Source organism: Rissa tridactyla, chromosome 6 (assembly GCF_028500815.1).
Source record: "Rissa tridactyla isolate bRisTri1 chromosome 6, bRisTri1.patW.cur.20221130, whole genome shotgun sequence".
Taxonomy (NCBI): domain Eukaryota; kingdom Metazoa; phylum Chordata; class Aves; order Charadriiformes; family Laridae; genus Rissa; species Rissa tridactyla.
Genome location: NC_071471.1, coordinates 73710772 through 73733266, shown reverse-complemented (window position 1 = coordinate 73733266; position 22495 = coordinate 73710772). Strand labels below are relative to the sequence as shown.

Here is a 22495-nt window from a genome sequence, read left to right as displayed (position 1 = left end):
TTCTCTCCCAAGACTGATAAAAATCAAAATAATTGTGAGCTGAAATGCTTAACAAAGGATTTGACAGGTTTTTACAGTTCAGTAAATTTATCAAATACCATATATTCCACATAGCTGATCTTGTAATGTCATAGGATCATAGTAAAATCAGGTTGAAAGGGACCTCAGAAGGGCTCTAGTCCAAACTCGTGCTCAAAGCGGGGCCAGCCCAGGGCTTTGTCCAGTCTGGTCTTGAGAACCTCCAGGAATGGAGACTACAACCTCTGTGAGAAACCTGCTCCACTGCTTGACTGTACACATGTGCCATCTCATTGCTGAGATTAAATATGGTGGTGCCTAGGTCAGGTAAACCTGGATGTTTGTAGAAGTAAAATCCTTTATTTTGGTTAGAGCGTGATTGTTTTCCTTTATTAAGCTGTACTTCATTTTCTTCAGGTACGCAGGTGAAGCCAGGAATTATTCCCTTGTCATGTTTGCAGCCAGACACTTTTGGAATACATGTCTACCTTTGTTAAGTTCTCCAAATGACAGAGAGCAATTTAAAGAACCTACTGAAATAATTCTTAAGAATATAATTAAAGCAGAATCTAAAAATAAACAGGTAAGAATATCTAATAGGTATTGTGAATTGTGCATGTGTTTAGTGATTGGTGCTGGTGATAAAGAAAAATTTTCATTTGCTCTGAAGCTCTGGATGCATTCTTCGAGATACCTTTCCTAAGAGGGGCAAGTGACTTATTTGTCATAAACACATACATGGTTTCTAACTTGCATTCACATAGCACCCATTCACACGTACAGGGAATCACATATTCTTCTTTTCCATTTAGTGATTCTTCTGGTTTTAGGTAATTGTCAGACTTGCAACAGTTTTCTTTGAAATAATTTGCTGTCTGAAGGGCTGTAGTATTTCACTTTGTGAAGCTTACAAAAGGGAATGTTTAGAAAATATTCGAAAGAAAATCCAGAAAAAAGAGTCTTATCCAAAAAGGATGACAACGGATCTTAAAACATGAACTCAGAAAAAAAAACTGACTAAATTAAGGTTCCCCACACCTGCAAATTGAAATTTCTCTTCTACCTGTAAAAACGAATTTTTACTTTGCATATCTCCAGTTTTTAACAGACTAGCACTTTGGCAATAGGAAGTAGTTATAATTCAAACTGTGCTGGGAGTCAGTGACAAAATTAAATACTTGTTGATTATGAACACGTGTAAACTGGAGACATCGTTTTGAAACAATATGTAGGTGATGTATATTGTATATCACATCTCGCCATATGGAATTTCTTCTGCACACTGAAACGTCCCTACACATTTACAACTTTTCTTACTTCAAAATTCTCCAGAGCTAATCCATTTCTCTTTCTAGGTTTGATTTACGTGTCGGTGAAGCTGATATGAGTTCTCCTGTGCATTTCCATGGGCACAATTTCAATTAGAGCTTGAAGGGTTTATTAATAACTCTTGCATTCAAGCTCAGTGGTACCAATGTGAGTCTGCACCTTAGATCATCAAGCAGTGTAGTACAAGAATAGAAAACTTAATTTTGATTTGTGCTCAAGCCATGTATAAATCACAAATAGTCAGAGACGGTGACTGGTCTGCTTGATTCTGGGTGTGTAGGAGACAGAACTGATGAGTACACCGTGTACTTGGAAGTGCAGTGAAGATTGTAAACTTAATGGAACTTTGACAGTGTTTGGGTATATAACAGTAATTGCCCATAGGCACAGTTCTAAAGGTTTAGTTATTTGCAGAGGTGATATCTTTAAAACCAATAAAAGGAAATACTTCATTATGTATATATACTTAACTCACTACCACAGCGTATTTTCAGAGTGAACCCTCAATAAATTGTATTAAAAAGCAAGACATCAAAAGCAGCGTGGACAGCAGGGTGAGGGGGGGATTCTGCCCCTCTGCTCCGCTCTGGGGAGACCCCCCTGCAGTGCTGCCTCCAGCGCTGGGGCACCAACAGCAGAAGGACACGGAGCTGTTGGAGCGGGGCCAGAGGAGGCCCCGGAGATGCTGGGAGGGCTGGAGCCCCTCTGCTGTGGGGACAGGCTGAGAGAGCTGGGGGGGTTCAGCCTGGAGAAGGCTCCGGGGAGACCTTATATGGTACAAAAGATGTTAAGTCACCTTTTAAAAATGATCTGAAAATAGTCTGAAAAAATAAGCTGTTGCTCATTTCTGACCAGGGAGCTTGTGGAGTCTCGGCTTGGAGCGCTCAGAAGATGAGCGAGCAAGGCCCGGAGCAACCTGCTCTGTGTTAGCCTGCTCCGAGCAGGGGCCTAGACTGGAGAGGCCTGAGGGGCCCTGCCAGCCTCAACTCTTGTGTGGTTCTCTGACAGAGTACATCAAGAGTTCACGTTATTTAATCAATGTAACTGGTTGAATGTTACCGAGTCTGGTTATTGCTGTATTGGTTTTGTATTATAAACTTGTTCTGGAGAAATGGCTGTGGTTTTCAGCTCCTGCACAAGTAGCTATTTAGGTAACACATTACTAGTTCATATTAACAATATTAATTGGTGTACAAATGAAACAGAAGTACAGTAATACTTAAATACATACGTTAACCAAAAGATAAAAGGTGCTTTTTAAAAAAATTTTTTTTTGGGCATCTTTTTTAGGAGAAGAAAGATACGTTGCCTTTGCATCAGTGGATTACAAAGGATTTTCAAAACGTCGGGTTATCAGATGGATGTTTTCTCCCAGGCATGTTCTTAACTTATTTTGATCTGGTAATAAAAGAAAAAACAGTATTTTGTAATATCATTATTCTAATTCTGCAGTATGTTAATAAATCATTTGAATATACTTCAAAGGTGCTGAGGAAGATCTGACATTAAGAACCTCCTTATATGGGTTATTATTCCACATATATGCTGATAAAGCTGATTGGGAGACAGCACTGAAAGTCCTGGATGAAGCTATTAGAGTTTTGCCTCAGACAAGACACAGGCTGTAAGCTGGTTGACTTATTTTTGTTAAAATAAGCATCCTGATTCTTGAGAAGTGTAAAACTCTTGAGTATTTTTTTTATTTTGCATGTGGAAAATATTATGATTAGTTTCTGTCAGCTTGTCAGATCTTACAACAGAAAACACTGTTGTGTCTTTTCGATGAAAGAGACATACGTTGGCAGTGCTTCTTATTGTTAATCTGTTCATAATATTTGTAAATTATTTTTTTAAAAAACTTGTATATAAGTAGTATCTTACTTTTACAAGAAATAGGCACATGAATTGTGGCACATAAACTTTTAATTTTCCTAGCTATAAAGACGTTAATATTAAATGGAAACTAAATTATCTAGAGTACTGTTTACATAGTCTTAACTGAGTTCAAAGATATATGCCCTTTTATGTCAGTTTATGTACTTTACATCTCCGTACTATACTGATATGAACTAGTATATCTACCCTACTCACAAAGTTACTTTATAGGTACAATTGCAAGTAATTTGCCATGTTTTTTTGTCTTTTTCTAGCCTGATTTTTAAACATATGGCTGCAGTGAAGGCAGGATCGGGATACAATTTTATGATGGACATGCAGAAATTCAGAGATGAAAGTGAAGATTATTTGTCACATATGTGGCGTCATTTGGTAACAGGCTCCAGAAGTATTGTTGGACAGTTAAGCTGTTTTCAAAACGCAATCATTGCTTTACAGGTTTGTCGGTTTTTACTATATGTTCAAGTGCTGATAGAATGACGTTTCTCGAGGGATTCACAAGATTGCAAGTTCTGTGAAGTATATAATTGAGCTGGTAGGAAGGCCATATACTTGACCATTACTTTTTATAACTTTGAAATTACACTTCAGTTGGAAAACTGTGTATGGTTGAATCTTGGTATCCAGTGAAAATTCAGTTGAGTCACGTCAAAGAAAATGTCTAAGAGTAGCCAGTTGCAAGAAATTTTGGTAAAGCAAAGAATTAACTGAATATATAAATAACTAAAGTTTTCTGTTACGTTCCATTGAGCCTAACTCTGATTATGTGATGCCAATAAAACTGCTCACTGTCAAATTATTATTTTTTGCTTCTGTTAAGACTATATTGAACTTCGGAATTTCTTTTTGATGGTTTACATCACCAAATGTAAACAAACTCTTCCTTTATTACTTTTATATAAACAGGAAAATGAATGGCAGAAAGTTGATTATCTGATGGAATTTGCTGAATGGCTATATTGTAACCAGTTTCCCCTCAATGATGTTATTAAACCTCTGGACTGGGTGGTAGATCTCTTGCTGCATATGAAATTTTCTATGCAGTCCTCACAAGAAGAAGGTATGTAAAAGGTGTATATCCTTCAGAGGAGTGACCCTGCTATGGCAGGGGGGTTGGACTAGATGGTCTCCAGAGGTCCCTTCAGCCACCCCTATCATTCTGTGATTCTGTGAATTTCTCAGCAGCAAACACAAAGGATATTTTGATTTACAGCTTAGTTACCATGAAGAATGGCACCAGCTTGGTGGCACTTTCTCCAGTATTCACTGTCGTTTGTTCAAGGCTAGCTTAAACGTATCTGTGAATTCTGTGTTGCACCATGGAGACCTACCCTCGGTCTTTTGGTGTAGGAAGATACAGCTCCTGTCTGAGGCAGGGGTTCCTGAGTTGTGAGGTGCCACCAGGAGGCAGTGCTCAGTAGCTCGATGTTTCAAATGCATCGTCATGGAGGGCCAGATGTAACTGTAGGAAATGGTTTCTGTGCCAGGATTTGGGTACTTAGATTCGTTGCTCTTTCCTTGGCTTTATCTAGTACTTTAGGATTGATTTTTCAAAAATTACTTTCAAAGGGATGCATGCTTTCAAGTCCTTATGTAACTCTGCAAAAATTCTTTGGTCATTTTACTTTGTGTCCACTTCCAGTGATATGGACTCAGCGACCTATTTTGATAGGATACCCCATTACTTATTCTGAAAAAAAAAAAAAAGTATCTAATTTCTAGAACAATACTGTACCGTGTGGCATTAATCATCAACTGCTCTGTTCTTATTTTTGTGTGGATAGATGAGATAGATCAGAGAAGTACTTATGGAGTTTGCATTGAAAAAGATAAATGTTCAGTATCTCTGGTATCACACATTTGATTAAAGTCACAGTAGCAATATTCTGTTCATGCTTTTCTGTTGGTGGTTTTGTTGGGTTTTTTTACAGCCCTGTTGCGATGTAAAGTTTGTACTTGTTCTTTCACGATCTTCCCACCCGGTTTCAGTGGTTGCTTATGGTTAGTGGACTTCTTACACCCCCTATGTTTCAAGAAATTTTTTACAAAACTTTTAATGGAAACCGACATAATAAGAAAAATTAGATTCAAATATAAAACAGCCCATGTTTGAAGGGACCTCAAAAGATCACCTGGTCCAACCTTCTGTGGAAAAGGGAGCCTCGATGAGATTATCTAGCACCCTGACAGCTGTGTCTTGAAAACCTCCAGTGATGGGGACTCCACGTCCCTGGGGAGGTTGTTCCACCGATAGATTGCTCTCACTGTAAAAATTTTTTTTTATATCAAGATAAAACTGTCCCACTGTAACTTGTATCCATTGCCCCTTGTCCCCTCTGCGTGGCTTCTTGTGAAGAGAGAGCCTCTGTCCTCTTTGTAGCTGCCCTTTAAGTACTGGAAAACTGTAATGAGGTCCCCCTGAGTCGTCTCTTCTCCAGGGTGAAAAAAACGTAACTCCTTAAGACTTTCTTCATAGGGCAGGTTCTCCAGCCCTTTGATCATCTTTGTGGCCCTACTTTGAACTCTGTCTGGTCCGTCTATGTCTTTTTTAATTTGTGAGGACCATAACTGGACACAGTATTCCAGTTGCAGCCTTACAAGCACTGAGGACAGTAGGTGGGGTGGTCAACATCTGTGCCTCTGCTAGTAACGCCCTGCTGATGCAGCCCATGACCCACCTTGTCTTCATTGCTGTAGCAGCACACTGCTGACTCATGTTCAGCTTGTTGTCCACCAGGATCCAAGTCCCTTTCAGCAATGCTGCTCCCCAGCTACACAGATCCTAGTATGTACTGGGCTCGTTGGTTGTATTGTCCCTTGCACTTGTCTTTGTTAAACTTCATACAGTTCTTTCTAGCCCACTTTTCCAGTCTGTCCTGGTCTCTCTGTAAGAAGGCTCTTCCTGCTGACGTGTCCACCTCACCAGCCAGTTTGGTGTCATCAGCAAACTTGGGTGAGGATGCTTTCAGTCCCATCGTCCAGATCATTTATGAAGATGTTGAACAGCGTGGGTACTGATCCCTGGGGGACCCCACTTGTGACAAGCTGTCAGCCTGAGTGAAAACCCTTGATCACCATCATCTGAGTGCAGCCTGTTAGCCAGTTTCCTGCCAATTTCGCAGGTCACCTATCCTGTCTGTATCTTGCCATCTGTCTTTTATTAGGAAAGAATAAAATTAATCTGCTGAACTGTCCCTTTACCTAACTTTATACTGTGTCAGTCACGCTCAGAATTCACTCAATTTGCTTGTTACTTTAATAACTTCATCTGTAACAGTCATTGGATTATGTCATAGGTGTTATGTTACTGCACTCTGCTTTATCTTGTAGAACATCAATTTGATGTTGAAAGACAACAGTGTCTTCACTTTAAGACACTTAAGAGTACTTCACTTTAAGCTGAAAATCTGCTGATGACTTGGTTTTGGGCTGAACTTCAAGCAGAGTTGGAATTTGTATAAAACATCAGTGTTTACTGAAAAATTACTGGAATTATACGGCACAAAGGAGAGGATTGAGTAGCAGAGTATCTTCTGAAGTTGCCATCAAGAGCCATTCAGATACCTCATTACAGACACAGGGATGACCTTGAGCTGTGTTCTCGACTTAGTTGACATTGACCCATCTGTTAGTGGATTATTGCCTGTTTCTGTTTTGCACGAGTGCTGGCCAAATACACTTCGTGCTGACTAGGCTACTGGTAGTCAGGACATGGCGTATGGTCACCATGGCTTCTATGCCACCATGGCTTCTAGCCAGGATCAAGAGGATTCTGATTTGACTGCAAGACTACTTAAGTATCTGAAATTAGTAAGCTAGACTGTCTTTCCCACAGATTTATTTTCAAGAAGACATAATTAAAGTGTGTTTGCTGTGGATTTAATTTCTGTGTCAGACTTACATCATTTAATATACGTATCTGTTATTTTATTCATTAAAAACATGGTACAAGTAGCATTGCGTCACCAAAAGACGACAGTCAGTAGATGGGTTTCCATGTTTCTGTTTGTTTCCATAAATATTTTCATTTTCAATTCAGAAATTTTAACTTTTGAATACATTTTTAAATACTGTCACTGTGTGCATGTTATTTGTTTTTTAACAGAAAGAAGTACAACACCAAAATTTTCGCTTACAGAAAATTTGAAGATAGACATTGGATTAAATAATACCATGCCCCAAATTAATTTGGAAGATTTTAGTAATATTAAACAACTGGAAGCTTTGTTCAGAGTACAGACATTAATGGCTTTTATTTCTGGTCATAGTTCTCCTTTTCATCAGCAGCACTGTTTGATGGCATATGCTTGTATTGTCCGGATCTGGCAGGTGAGGTTGTGTTATGTTATGTTGTGGTTTATGTTATGTTGTGGTTTATGTTATGTTTTATGTTATGTTATGTTATAACGTGGCCAGTATATTTCAAGTTATCCTGTGTAATTATGGTAACAGCTGTTCATTTGGTGTTTTAACTACGTCTTTAGAATTTCCAATTTTATGGTATAGTTAGCGTATTTTCTCAGTTTTAAGGATTCAACAAGAATTTTTCTCTCAGGAAAACAGAGAAGAGACTAAGGATAAAAGCAGTGGCCCATTGTTTCTCTTGGCACAAAACGTATGAACGTACTCCAAGGTTCTAAAATTTTGTATTTGTAATTGTTAAAGAATGTCAGTAGTGGCAGAATACATGCTAAGGACATCGCCGACGTTTCTGAGGAACAGTAATTACAGATGGACCTTCACTTAGGTTGAATCAAAGGGGCTGTCATTTGACTGAAAGGAATTGTGTGACAGTTAAATTAAATGCAGATGTTGATTCATTTGTAAAGTTTTGAGAAAAAGTGTAGGCAGGCAGTGACCACCAATTATTATTCTCTAATCACTTTTTGATTATTACAGCATTTCAAATCAAACAAATATATCTCATTTCTCATTGATATGAATGCCTAATTTAAATGGCTATTGAGAATCATAACAAAAATCATAGGAAAACAATTATATATTAAATATAAGTAAATTTTTGAAGAGACTAAATCGATACTTGACAATAGTAATGCGGCAAATCATTATAGAAATAATCTTAGATGGGACATATCAACTAGATTGGTAAACCATAGCTTGTGCACAATTTTATTCTAAGTAGCTGTAAAAACCTGCAATGTGTTACTCTTGTGGTAATTATGATCAGGTTTTCATTGTGAAATCAGTTTAGACTCTAACAATTGATGGAAGACAGGAATTTGAAAAATAAAAATTGACTATTGATATTTTCAGATTTTGTATAAGCATAATTTTTAATATCCTGAACTTGATTGTCTGAGTGTCTTAATAGAGGAAAAAAAACCTGAAAGGAGTATTACTGTTTGAACAAACTATTAAAAATAAAGCAAATTAGAGTTAATGTCAGTGCCAGTTGTAGGACAATGACAGTAATTCTAAAAACTCATATTTACAGCTGAACAGTACTGTGAAAAAAAGGATAACCATGTGGCATTAAAGGAATAGAAGTACTATATGACAGCTTAACCTTGTTTTGGAGTACAAAGTAAAGCAGACAACTGCAGATGTCCATTTCTAAGCAGGCTCTCAAGTGTTTAGGACTCCGTAAATAACTTGGTAGAAGATATTAAAATGTTCTCCGAAAACCTAAATAATCCAAGCCAAATCAGCTGCCTCTGATTTTTTTTTTGAAGACATGTGTTGCCTTTAATTTGAAATTTTCACAAGTTGTGCAGCATCCAGCATGATCTTTTGTTCATATTTTGTGTTCTACTTTTGAGCCCTCCAGCAAAATATATTCGTCTTCTCAAATCATTGTGGGTTTTTGTATTTATTTTAGGTAAGATCAGAAGCTGTGCTATTGTATGCACAGAGAAATTTTCAATGGATGCTTTCATATGCTTAGAAATTTAGAAATATATTTTCTATAACATTCATTCATAGCGTTATGGAATACTAATCCAGAAGGAGAACAGAGTGGATCTTTGCAGTCTTACAGATTACTTTGATATAAGATTCATGCTTTGTAGAAGATTAAGAGATCTAGACTAGCAGTTAAAAAAAAAAAGAATTGAATTCGCAACCATATAGGTTAAAAAAGTAGCAGTAGTATTTATCGCAAGGATGATGTCATCTTCTCAGCTGATGAAGTGCTTTTCATGATCATCCTAAATGCTGGTACAAACAGTGCGAGCATCTGGGAGTCTTTGAAATTTTAGTTTTCTGAAGAAAGCTCTTACGCAAACATAACATGTTATGTGACAATTGTTAATAGCTGTAGATAGTGACTTATGGTGAATAATCATTATTACTAGAAATTGACATTATTATTGAAAAAAGGAAATAATTAACTGTAATTATTTGGTTATCTAGGTATCGTTGTCAGCATCAGAACCTATTACAAAAGAATTATCAAAGTCTTCACAATTTACAGCTCCTCAGAAGGCACAGTCAATAATTGCTCCTAAAAAAGAGAAAGGCAAAAAGAAAGAGAAACAAGTAAGAACCCTTTCCTGTGGAATTAAAACAATGATCTCCTCCTGAGAGATGTTTCCCGGGGCTCATTTGTTGAATAGTTCAGATATTTTCCTGTAAAGACTCCCATAGTCTGTGAAGAATTTCTCTGTGAGTCTGTATATCTGTATATCATACCTTCACTCTTGATTGTGTGGACTTGACAGGTCATAAATTTACAGATATTTTTTCTTTTGTTTTGTTTGTTGCAGTGGTCAAAATGCTCCTGTTTTGTAAAACCCACAGTCTAGAAGTCAAAAAAAAAAAAAAAAGAGATGATACTTCAAAAGATATTAAGCAGATAGCTTTTTTTTTTTTTAAAGTTATGTAGATATTTAATACCAATAAGAATGTTAATTTGGCCTCATAAATGTTCTTGTTTTTTATTATAGGTTGAACTCTCTGTTGTGAAAGAGAAGCCTAAAGGGAAAGGATCGGTTCATACCTTACCAGCAAGTGTGGAAGAATGGGCTCATTATGACTGTCCCGATGAAATCAGAGATACTTTTAAACAGAAAACAAATAGTTACGGTATTAACTGGGATAATTTCCCAAAACCTGTAAGTATACTTCTCAAAATACTAGAGCATTTATTATTCAGGAAAAAAATGAGTAGCAGAGAACTATGTTGCATTTCAGTTTTTCTGTTGGTGCGATAAAGGGTATGTTCAGACAGCTGTCAAAAATACTTCCTCATCATAGTATTCATTAATACTTCCCAAAGTGTTAGCCTATCCTCTGCATTCTGAAATGAACTTAACTTACAGAATAAATTCACTGGCTTTCTGTGTACCTAGCTGCTTTTTCAGTTTGAAAGTTTGTTTAACTTTTTTTTTTTTGTTTAAAATTTGGAACTGAAGATGTAATTGTTAATTTAAAATTTATTCACTGATTGAAATAAAATAATTTCTTTTCAGACATGCACTTTGTATTTTATGGACCTTTTATCTAAAGAACTACAGAAAATTTTTTGCCCCCACTTGATTCTTCCCATCTTTCAGCTAGCTGAAGTTATTGCTAAGGAAGTTGTGGAATGTAGAAGTTTGTCTGATCTTTATCATCTTCGGTTTGTATCCTTTATTTATTTTACATAAAAGAGAAACTGAACGGAGCTGACCATCCATTAATATTTCACTAAATAATAACAAGGCTTTTTGTGACTTACTGTTTCATATTTGTAATGTTTTTTATTTCTTTTCATTCCTTTTTTTAATACGTTTTAATAGAGTTTTGATGAACTGGTTTACTTGTGGAATTAAAGCCACCAAGTTACCTGCTACTAAACGTGATCTCCACAGGGAAAGGTGTACCAGGTTATGAACTCAAGCCACTTTCATGTGAATAATTTTTGTAATGCCTTGTTGTCACCTAACTGAAAAAAGTAAAGTACAAAAAAAATTCAATAAAAGTATTATCTTTTAAATATTCAAAAGGCGGACTCCCATCTTGCATCAAAAATAGATTGTCTTTACCTTAAGAACCCAAGTAAGTATCCCCAATAAGCACATTCTCTTTTATAGAGATGGGCCTTTGTGACCGAAATTCTGCTACTTTTATGGATGATTAGCCCTAGAAGTTTTGATGCAAAAATATTTAATATGCATGCAATGGCAAATTATTGCTGTTTTAGGTAAAACATTTCATCGTGCTTTTTTGAAATGTATTGCATAATGTTTGCTTAATAATTAACAGTTATAAACAATAATTGTTTGCTTAATTCCTGATAGTTTGTGAAATGCCACATAATGTGTTTTTAAATGCCTGAAACAGATCTCACATAACAGAACAGATAAATATTACGGTATACAAATAGTATGTGTGTTTATCTGGATTGCCAATTGATTACTGAGTTGCTGTCTTACAAGACTAAAAGTGATTTACTAATAGGAAATTGATTTGCAGCCAAGCTTTGCCAAACAAATTTTTTTGTTGACTTCTCAATATTTGTTTTTATTTCATGGCATTTTATTTATATATATGATCTAGTTTTTATATGTGATCAGATAGGTGTACGTGAATATATTCCTCTTTACTCAGTACAGAAAAGTAGGTTAGCACACACACGTATGGCTTTTTTTGCATGCTGTAGTAAGACCATGTTATGAATATTTTTATACTTTTACCATATCATTCTCGCCACTAAATTGGAGAGATAAGGGTTTGATAGATGGCCTGGGGATACTGGTGGATGCCTCATCATTGGAAGTGTTCCAGGTCAGTTGGACGGGGCTTTGAGCAGCCTGGGGCTGCTAGTGAGAGATGCCCCTACCCACAGCAGGGGAGTTGGACTGGATGAGCTTCAAAATGTGCCTTCCAGCCCAAACCGTTCTGTATTTCTATGATCTCTCTCAATGGATAATTTCAACTACCACATTTCCCCCTTTTTTATTTAAAATTTTGTCATTGCCAGTATTAATCAAGACACAAGAAGGTAGGACTGACAAATGTGGAATGTACGCTCTTTATAGATAACGTGTTTATTTGAAACAACATCTGAAAGATTCTGATTGTTTCTTAAACATGTCTTCTTTTTATTCCTAGAATTGCCCTGGTGTGTTCAGATCTAAAACTGAATTGGGCATCTTTGTATCATGAGAAAACTGCTGGAGAAGCACATATCAGTGAATTAGAACAAGCAATGTATGTATTTTCACTACAGAGGCTGTATTATTTGGGCTTTTTTCCCTACAGTCGATGAGTGCTGTTGGTGGAAAAGAAAAATTATTAAAAAACAATGATCTCTTAGCATGAATTTGTCATATTAGCTGTGCCCTAGAATTCTGTGCATGATTTTTTTGTATCTATCCATGAGTAAGCCTATGGTGAAAACGCCTAACGCAGTAATACTTCATTATGAAATACTTTATACTTTAATTTACTTTTTCTTTCTTGTGATTTAGGTGTAGGCAAGAGATTGCACTGAAAAAAGAAAAAAAAATACATACTGAGACAGAAGAAAGAAAAACATTTTTTGAAAATGCTCAGCTGAATGGTAGTAGGGGTGAGAATACCCTTACTTTAAGTGAAAAGGTCTTTATTTCTACTCCAGTTTCTTTAATAAATTACTCTTCACTTTTATTTTAAAATACTTGCTAGTTTGTTTTTAAATAATTTTATACTTGAGAAGTACGTGAATACAAAAAATCATTACAAATGCTTACTACTAAAATTCAGCTGAATGTGAGCTGGGTTTGCCTGGTATATTATTTGTATTGTGGAACAACAGGAATATAATCTGTATTCATACAAAGTATAACTACTTTTCTACAAATGGAATTTGTAACTAACGCAAAACAATGAAAAGGACTGCGAAGCAAAAAAGACATTGTATTTGCTCTTGGTCTCAGTTTTCTCTTCTTCATCTCTCCATTATATCACTGCATACTGTTTTGCTGCCTCTTATATATTGTTTTAAAGGCATGCAAATATTTCAGCTCTGTCTCTTTAGGAATCTAGGAAAGGATAATTGCCTTACTGATACTCTTAAAGCTTACCTCCACTTTCCTCTTTATTATGGCAATTCTGTCCTTGTTTTCCTGGTATCATTTTGCTCTCTTTGTATATTTTTGCATTCTTGTGCATGTAAAATATCTTTTTTTTTTATAATTACTAATCCCTCGAGTAACCTCTTTTAACTCTTGCAGTTTTTATCTTCGATTGTTTTAGTTATTACCAAGAATCAACTACTTTGCAACAGTAGCAGATCTGAAGTAGTTAATCTGTTCTAAAATTAGTTTTAATAGTATATACTTATTAGTTGAATGAATACTTATTATAAAATCTAAATCTGACAGTAAACCTGTTTTTCCTGTAATATAACAAATTCCGAAGGTAGAAAATAGAGCTGGACTGTGGGATATATCAAGAATTGAATATGGTAGTTAATAACAATTTTTATTCCATCTGGTTTAGTTTTGAAGTTTATGAAAGTGTAATATTTTGTTATTTTTCAGTTTTTTGAGTTAAATACGGTAACAGGAAAAGGACTGAGTGCACTTTCTTTCCCTTACTTATGGATGGAAAAAGCTGAAGTACTAATTCAGTTAGGCTTGTATCAACCAGCAAGACTTCTACTCTCAGAGGCCCATGCTGCAACTCAGGTACATCAGAAATAAAATAGAAAAAGAAAAATTAATAAAACAGGTAGGAAAAGTGTTCATTTTGATGCAGTCGTTCCTAATAATAATAATAATCAAATTGCAAAACCAAACCTTCCCCCGCCCCAAACCTACGTCATTTTGAGTTTCAGCATGTATAAATACATTGCACTCAAGTCCAACTTTATGGGAATTGTCTGAAAATTATTTCAAATAGTGAAGTAGCGTCAACATCTCTGTCTGCTTTGCAGTGACCTTTGAAGATGTCTGTATATCTAAACCTTGTTTGTTAAAATAGTTTATGGTTGTTCAAGATTTGCTCATGAGAGAGAGAGAGAGAGAGAGAGTGAGCATTTAGCTGCATCTTCTCAACATTTTGACCATTTGAAAGTCTAGTTATATCACTTTGAATTCTGTTACCGTTTTACTGCTAACTGTGTTTTGATAAACAGCCACTGACACTGAAATTATGACTTAGAATTCTGGCAGATCTGAAATAAGTGTCTGTATGTTCCACCAAACAAATCCACATCGTCTCATTATTATGAAGGGTTTACATTAAAGATATTCTTCCTATATTTACCATTCTCCATTGCAGCTCTCTTCTTGGTTACACAGGTTATTGAAACATTACAGAATGATGTTTACAGAATGTAAAGATTACAGAAAATCCCTTAGTTTTAAAAAAATAATGTAATTGTTAGCCTGTTATTCCACACAATAATTTTTTCTCATGTAAAAAAACCTGCCTGTGTATATTTAGCATGAATCATGAATACTTTGAATATTTTGAATAGTAATATATGAATAATATATTCAATAATACTTGTCTGTTATTAAAGTATGAATTTAGTATTGTACATTGAGAAAAGTTCAAAAGACATTGGGGAGGACACTAATTTTAATGATACAATTTCCTACCAGTATCCTGTCTGTCTGTATGCTAGTATACTGTCTACATTGTACGCTATATTTGTGTCTTGTATAATACTAGTATATAGTTTATAACTAGCATAAAGTAGCATTGTAAATTTACTGGAGCTCTAGTGTATCTAGATCCCAGTTCAAAAAAAAAAGAAATTCAGCACCACATTTCTTCATCACATACTGACAACTGACAGCATATATATACATACTGAGTAACAGCAGAAAAATAGCTTGTTTAACCTGTAGGCTAGAAGATACGGTAACGTGAAGAAATATAAAGTATATTTGAAGTTTTTGGTATGAAGTACTGTATGGTTTTGAAAAAACCAAAGTAATGTAAGGAGTAACTAAGAAATTAGACAGATAATTGGGGAAATACCATTCGCTTCTCATTTCTGTGCCTGTTCATAAGTTTAATCTAAAATACAAATAGAAGTAAATATGAATAGCAGTAGTGGATCTTTTGTACATAGGTCATGTATCTTTCTTTCTAGGAATTGAGGGCCCCGTACGAAGTGTCAAGGTGCTTGTACCTGTTTGCTGTATTGGCTAACCTGGAGAGAAACCATGGACAAGCTCAAGCACTCCTGGAGAAAGCACAGCTTCTGGGAGGAAACGAGTGGTTTTGGTACAACAGTACTCTGAGTCTCATAGAAGCGATTCTAGAGGAGGAGGGGGAAGGAAAACAGAGCATGGTAAGGAAGTTTTTTTGGGTTTGGTGGTTGGTTTTTTTTTTTTGCAGCAGTGGTGCCTCTCTTTCAGTGAAGAGAAATGTTATAGCCTTTGCATTTTAATAAAAGCAAAAATAGGTGTCAAATGCAGTTATTGTTGTTTTCTCTATTGTGCATTTAACAAACATTAATTTACAGATTCCAAACAGATGCAGGCCAGTAAGAAAGAGATTTTTACCCACAGAAGTTTAGGATGTTTTTATGATAAACTGTATATTCTTATATGGAAACAAGAGCAATTGTAACGTAGTATATGTAATTAAATCACAGAGATCTAATTTCTTGGTTAGACTGCTTTTGAACTCAGACAATTCTGTTAAAATTGATGTGTTTATTTTCCGTATTTAATAAAGACTATAACTTTAAATATTATTTCCTAGTATGCACTTCCTTTTCAAATATTTCAAATAGTTTTACAAATGTTATTTCTATATTCTGAAAGATACTACTGTAAGTATAATATATATATTTATTAAAAACCTTTTCCTACTTGACCCTTAACATTAAAGTATCCATTTACTGGTCAACCGTTAACTTTCATGAGTTTCAGCATAAATATAATCTTCTTGTGTCAATGATGTTCTGTCCTTTATTGATAATCTGTGCGAGTCTGTTTTGTATAGAGGGATTATTTTGATTTGGGATGAACTCAGATTCACAATCCTTGATGGACAAAATACCTGGTCACCAGTGAGTGTGTTTACTAAGGTTTTACCAATATAGCTATTAACGAAATGTGTAAGGTGGTGGTTTTTTTCCCCTCCCTATGTCTGACCAACACGACTGCAGCAACAGAATTTTTTAATAAGGATGAATCTGTGGCTGAGGTTTTGAGCATCATCTAAGGGCTTTTTCATTCAAAACTATTAGTTGGGGACTTCTTTTACATCCCCAGGTGGCAAAACTATAATAGTGTAAGGTTTACTTGTGGATGAATATGCTAGTCAGCGTAAGTAAGGGTGCAGGAATTGGTCCCTAAGAAGATGGCTGTGAAATATAGAATCAAATGACTGTTTAGGTTAGAAGTCATGTGGTCTAACCTCAGGAAAAACAGGTGCAGTTTGGAAGTGGAATCTGGCCTTATTGTTGAATCATGTTGCTCTGAGCCATATATATGGCCGCTTTTCAAATGTCTACAAGGATGGAGATTCCACAACCTTTCTAGGCCCTTGTTACACACCTTCCCCCCACAAAAAACCCCAGTGCCTAGGAAGGTGGCCAAACACCGGAACATCTGTTTATAATGCCCCTTTTTCCAAGTTGGGTCTGTTGCCTGGTGCCCCTTTTGCGATGTACCTCTAAGATGAGTCTGGATTCATCTTCCCTCCCTATGTGAATATCAAGAATCAGTCATCTTGGGGAACATTAGGGAAAGATACTTAACATGTTCTGTAAAAAATTTAAGCTTTCTAGATAAATGTTTAATATTATACACCGACATTTAAAACAGAATTATGCAGTTTCTGACGTTACCTGCAGGCTTGTGAGATACTGGAACGCACTGTAAATGTGCTGAGATCTACTTTACTGAAGAGACCTAACAGACAATCAGAATTGGGTTTTATAATTACATCCCTTCAAGCCAGGTAACTGTCTTTTCATTGAAATACACCCAGCCTCTACTATGCAACTACGTTGCAAATATATGGTGATTTCTACCATTTATCTTTATTTTAATATGGTGCATTCTGTGGATTCTCAAATATTTTTCTTCTAAGTAATTTATGTTTATTATTTTTTGTAAATTTAAATTTCCTTTCCAATTTCTTCATTCTTGTCTGTAGCCCTACTATCTGTTAAGTTAGCAAGCTAGTTCAGATACCAGAACCTATTGTGCATAGTTTGTGTTGTAGGTTACCCAAAGGAGCAAGACACATTTCCCTATGCAGAGGGATCTGTTTGAGCACAGATGTTCCCACAACACTATTGGAGTCTGCGTAATTGACCTACTTCTCTCCTCACTGTGATCCAAGAAGTCTTTTTATGGTGAAACTAAACAATGATTTTGGTTACATTGAATTCCAAGTACAGAGCACTTAAAACGTGTTGCTAAAAGGAGAGAAGTATACAACATTTCCATTTCCTTCTCTTTACAGTAATGTGAAACTCTTGGATTAGAAAGGGAAGATGAATGGTCTTGTCAGTTCAACTGTATTTAGAAGACTGATTGGGCTTAGGCAGCTTGAATAATTAGATACATGGAAGAAGTGACACCTCAATTCTAATCTGAAAATAAAATAGTTTTATTTTTTCCAGGACCTACTATAATTTGTAGAGCACAGATTTAAAGAATGAAGAGGCTTTTTCTAATTTTCTTACAATTTAAAGGAGAACAGAGAGAAACTTGTCTGTTGTCAAACAAAGCCTGTGCTTTCTGACTGCTGTCTTGTACTTAATTTTTATTCCTAGGAAAACACTTATTCAGGTACATTTTGCCCAAGATTGTATAACAGTTAATGCTGAGTCTTGTCAGGTGCCACATATGCTACAGGAATCATACAACAAATTAGTTCAACTTGAGGAGGACTTCTTCCATTGTGGGCATAAAAACTGCAGTGCTGAGATACTGCTAGAACGTGCAAATATTCACAGGTAAGATTATACCTCTGATGAAAAATTTTATTTAACTATTCCACGAAGTGTATTGTTTACATCTTTGTAGTCTAATTAAAGATGGAAAAGAGCAGATAATGTCAGGTTTTATATCTTGGTGTTACACGTCTGTTTGCATTCCTGATGTGTTCCATATTCAGAAAAATACTGTAGAATCAAAAATTCCTGTCACTGAAGGCAGAGTTAATTGTACATGGTAGTGGTGATTTTTGTACTGTTTTTGAGGTCAAAACAAAGTATCAAGGGCTCTTAAGGCAGCTGTTTTTCTTCCCATTTGTAAAGGCATTTTTGGCAGCCACGCCAATTGTTCTCAAGTATTTTAGGCTTTTACAATTCTTACTGTTGAAATGGTTCTCTAGAAATTGCCACAAAAGTGCAAAATGCAGTATGGCGTGACTCCCAGCTGTTTCTAGGATGTCCCCTTAAAGCAACTGCGATACGTTTTGTACCTGGCTATTGTGCCATTTTGTTCCTGGGGAATACGTGCTCTAGAGTATTATCTGCCTGCCTTCTCTTTGCGTCTTGGCATCTTCTTGCATTGCAGCGGTACAGTTCCAAGAATCAGACCTTGAAAAAGTAATGTGTGAACATTCACTTTTCCTGTTTGAACATTTAGAAAACATAGGTATAAAAGTAATCTATTTTATCTATTAATTAATCTATTTATTTTATTATATATGTTCAATAGCATTGATACCATAAAAATAAATGCTTTCTTACATTAGTTCTTTTGGGTTTATGTGGGTTTTTTTCAGGATGATTGCCAAGCAGGAAAGAAATGAAAAACACAGTCACTATCTAGATGCTTATAACTTAGCTCAGAGGGCAGTATCTGAAACAGAGGAAGTGTTTCATAATGTTTGTAGCTTATTTGCAGTTAATGAGGTATGAATATATATTTTTTTTTTTTATTATTTTTTTTATTAATGGAAAAGAAATCTAATTTAGTTGTACATATCGTTCACTCATTCTGGGATAATTCCTGGAAGTCCCAAATGAGATGCATTGTTTGAATATGGAAGGAAACATTGCATTCCAAAAGAATTTAGAGTTTAAAAAGGGAAGAAGAGAAGCAGAAATGAGAGGATTTGTTTGGTTGTTTTTTGTTTTTTTTTTTTAATTTTAAAATTTATCTAAGAGCTACAAAAGAGAAAGTCTAAACTTGGAGATATTTTTTATTCTCTAAATACCTCACAAGTTTAAAATTCTCCACAATAAATTGTTTATTTTTCAGGCGAGAGAAAAAAAAGGTTACACAGAACATTAATAACTAAAGAAAGCCTGTCTTCAAAATAGTGTATTTTGGGTAATGAAAGCCTGCAGCCTACTTGGATAGTGTCTCATTGTTATACGCTAGCATTCAGCTTTTTTTATCTGCTTTGCCTTTTTAAAGAGAAGTATTTTTTGTGCAGCTACCAAAAGGATTAATATAAAAATTCTGGGTTTATGTATACATTTGTAACTCCTTTGGAATTAGATATCTGCACCAAATACATAAAATGGTAAAACCAAAAATGCAGCTGCTCTTTTTCTATGCAGCTACTTCGATTGCTTTGTAATATATTTGACATTGGAGTTTATCTTTTAAATTACTTAAATATCTTCATAGCAATATCCCTGATCTATTGATGTGATATTGTTAAAATGTTTCCTTCTTTAGTTAAAAGAAATGCAACATGCTAACATCTCATCAGGTAAATTTGCAAAAATATTTGAAGTTAGAATTCTGCTTTCCTTTCTTTTTTTTTTCAGACTACAAATATTAGTATCCCATTAATGAGGCAACTAGCTAACAGGAAAATAAATCTTGTAGAAATTCTTTTGGATATTTTTAATCTTGTTATTACTGAGAAAAAGCTTGAAAAAGTGGGAGAAGCATCATCTCATAGAATTGTGGAGGCATTCATCAGGGGAACTATTGAAGATGATGCAACAGAACAGGTAATATAAAATGTTTAGTCCTATGATCTGCATATAAAAGGTATAACAAAATTTCCCAGGGATGTTCTCCATAGCAGAACTTCCACTGCTGAGGAAATGGGTCCCCAGACCATTCACGTAGTTCTGCAGCAAAAAAAGTTGGATTTTGTCTTGGGGATGGTTTATTGATTTGGGGTTTTGTTTGTTTGTTTTGCTTCCTTGGAAAGGTTTTGTTTCCCAAATGCAGACTTAGAAACCACTGAGTTTATAACTAATGGAGGGTTTTTTTGCATTATTGTCTTTTCTCTATAAAACAGTTGGTTTTAAGCAGAACTGCCTAGCTGAGTTGATGAATAAGAACATAGGATGTGCCCCACAGGATCAGAGTAGTAATTCTTGCCCATTATTCTGTCTCTGACAATGACAACAGGAAGAGCTGTTGCAGGAAAGCACAGTATCCCCACCGTTCTCCACGGTACCCTCCCCTTACCCCATGTTTTGCTCAGCACTGATTGTTATCTGCTTATGGATGTTGCGATGTACTTTTTTTTTTTTATTCAATTGTTAATGAATTTGTATATCTATTTAAAGATAGCTCATTTGTAGTTGACAGTGTCATCACATTTAACAAATGTGTTTGTATGTAAATATGTGTGTGTTACATTTTTTTAAAAAAGTATGTTTCTGTATGTGTGGGGATATATGAGCAAATAAAAATAAATACGTATTTTACCAGGATTGGAAGCGCATGGAATGCACCGTGGGTCATATTACACTGGCTCAGTTAGCAAACTTACAGAGTCTTTGTAAAGGCTGTCCTGACATCAAATCCAAATGCCTATATCTCACTGGGAAAACTCTTCATTTACTTGCCATTAACGCAGATCCTGTACATTCAGAGATGTACTGGAAGTCAAATGTTATGGTATGCATTCTTTTCTGCATTTAAATTCATTCCTATGTGTAAAGTTTGTCTGCCACAATATTTTTTCTGATACACTTGTATAATGCTACTGTTTATTTAGAACTAGGTTTTACATATTTCATGCAAGCCATAATAAGAATATATACTGAACTAAGTAATTTCAGAAAAGTGCTTCTGCCTACATGCCATCCTTGTGTAGATAATTATTTTATTCGTTCCTGAGATTTGCTAATTACAATATTTGCAAGAGAGAAAAAAAATTCCTCGAATGCCTAAAGCTAGGTAGGTTGGTTTTTGAATCCATGCAAACAAGAAGTAATGACTTATGGATGAAAACTTCAGATTAGTAAATTCCTTTTTGTGTTGTAGTAAGAACGCTATGTAAGAAAAGGAAAATTGATTCAGTCATTATAAATTCAGTGATGAATTAAAGTGTTCAGAAGAAATTAACTGGGGACAAATATAAAATCAAAATCTTAGAGGTTGTATGGGGGGGCCTTTTTAGTTTCTGTTAGTCATATTGTCATCATAACATATTAATAAATTTCTATGCCTAATAATATTGCTAAATCTCTCATCTTAACGTTTCTTTTGAGTTCCATTTTCACCTGGACTTTTCACAAAAGAAATGAAGCAAGCCATACTTAATGAAATGATTAATTTGTCTTTTTTTATACTGTGATGAGTAGGAAGAAGCTAAATCAGACATCGCAAAATCTTTCCTGACTTCAGCAGAATGCAGTGAACAGGAAGTGACAGACAGCAGTTTCCCGACTAATAAATGTCAATACGATAAGCATAGGAGAAAAATACAGGAATTAAAGGTATATGGGCATATGTGCTTGCATTTGAATTTGAGTGCTTTCTTTTTATGGAATAATAGTCACCTTACCTTTTCAATTCTGTTTGAACTAATAATGGAAATGTTTGTAACATAAATTTGATCTTACAAAAGAAAAAAAATCTCCAAAACACTCCCCAAAAAACAGCTTTCCATCACTCCTCTGCTGTGTGTGTCTGTCCTGCCCCTCAGTACGTGCTGTGGGAGCCCCTGCCTGAGCTTTCCCAGTTGCTCCCAGAAGGAAATAATTTCTCCTTTGGTGGCTTCCCACTGATGGAGCATGCAGCAGCCAGGGCAAGGTGAACAGGCAGCTTGCTCTGTGCTTCACAGACATGCACTTCTAAGGGAGCATGGCATTTTGCAGACTAGGAACAAAGAAAGAAATAACTACCACAAAACATTTGTAAAATTCTTACAAAATTCAAGTTGTATTGTGTGGTGAGGTGATCTCTGTTAACTACTGCAGTTCAAAGCACATTAGGAATTGGGAATGTACAGTTTGTGTTGCTACTATAATCAATAAATATGTGAGATAAGAGATTTGTGGTTTATTTATATTAAATATACTTAACTGTCAATGGAAACAACTCTACTGAGAACTAACAGAAAGTTCCTGTGTTCTGAATGGTTCATACTGCCTGGAATTTAAATACTATTCTGCTAAGTACACAGTTTATATTAAAGA

General features: G+C 35.4%; 1 protein-coding gene across 1 annotated transcript in view; it reads left to right on the top strand.

Annotated features, from left to right (window-relative positions):
- Positions 1-22495, top strand: part of CFAP46 (cilia and flagella associated protein 46) — an 83197-nt gene that overhangs the window by 38597 nt on the left and 22105 nt on the right. The window contains exons 24-42 of the mRNA XM_054206742.1: positions 436-601; positions 2638-2722; positions 2833-2971; positions 3498-3681; positions 4150-4303; positions 7349-7572; positions 9616-9741; positions 10149-10316; positions 10674-10822; positions 12298-12396; positions 12657-12786; positions 13710-13856; positions 15275-15475; positions 16991-17097; positions 17921-18103; positions 18880-19009; positions 19877-20065; positions 20781-20969; positions 21659-21793. Coding sequence (XP_054062717.1) covers positions 436-601; positions 2638-2722; positions 2833-2971; positions 3498-3681; positions 4150-4303; positions 7349-7572; positions 9616-9741; positions 10149-10316; positions 10674-10822; positions 12298-12396; positions 12657-12786; positions 13710-13856; positions 15275-15475; positions 16991-17097; positions 17921-18103; positions 18880-19009; positions 19877-20065; positions 20781-20969; positions 21659-21793 — 2905 coding nt within the window. The remainder of the gene's footprint in view (positions 1-435; positions 602-2637; positions 2723-2832; positions 2972-3497; positions 3682-4149; positions 4304-7348; positions 7573-9615; positions 9742-10148; positions 10317-10673; positions 10823-12297; positions 12397-12656; positions 12787-13709; positions 13857-15274; positions 15476-16990; positions 17098-17920; positions 18104-18879; positions 19010-19876; positions 20066-20780; positions 20970-21658; positions 21794-22495) is intronic.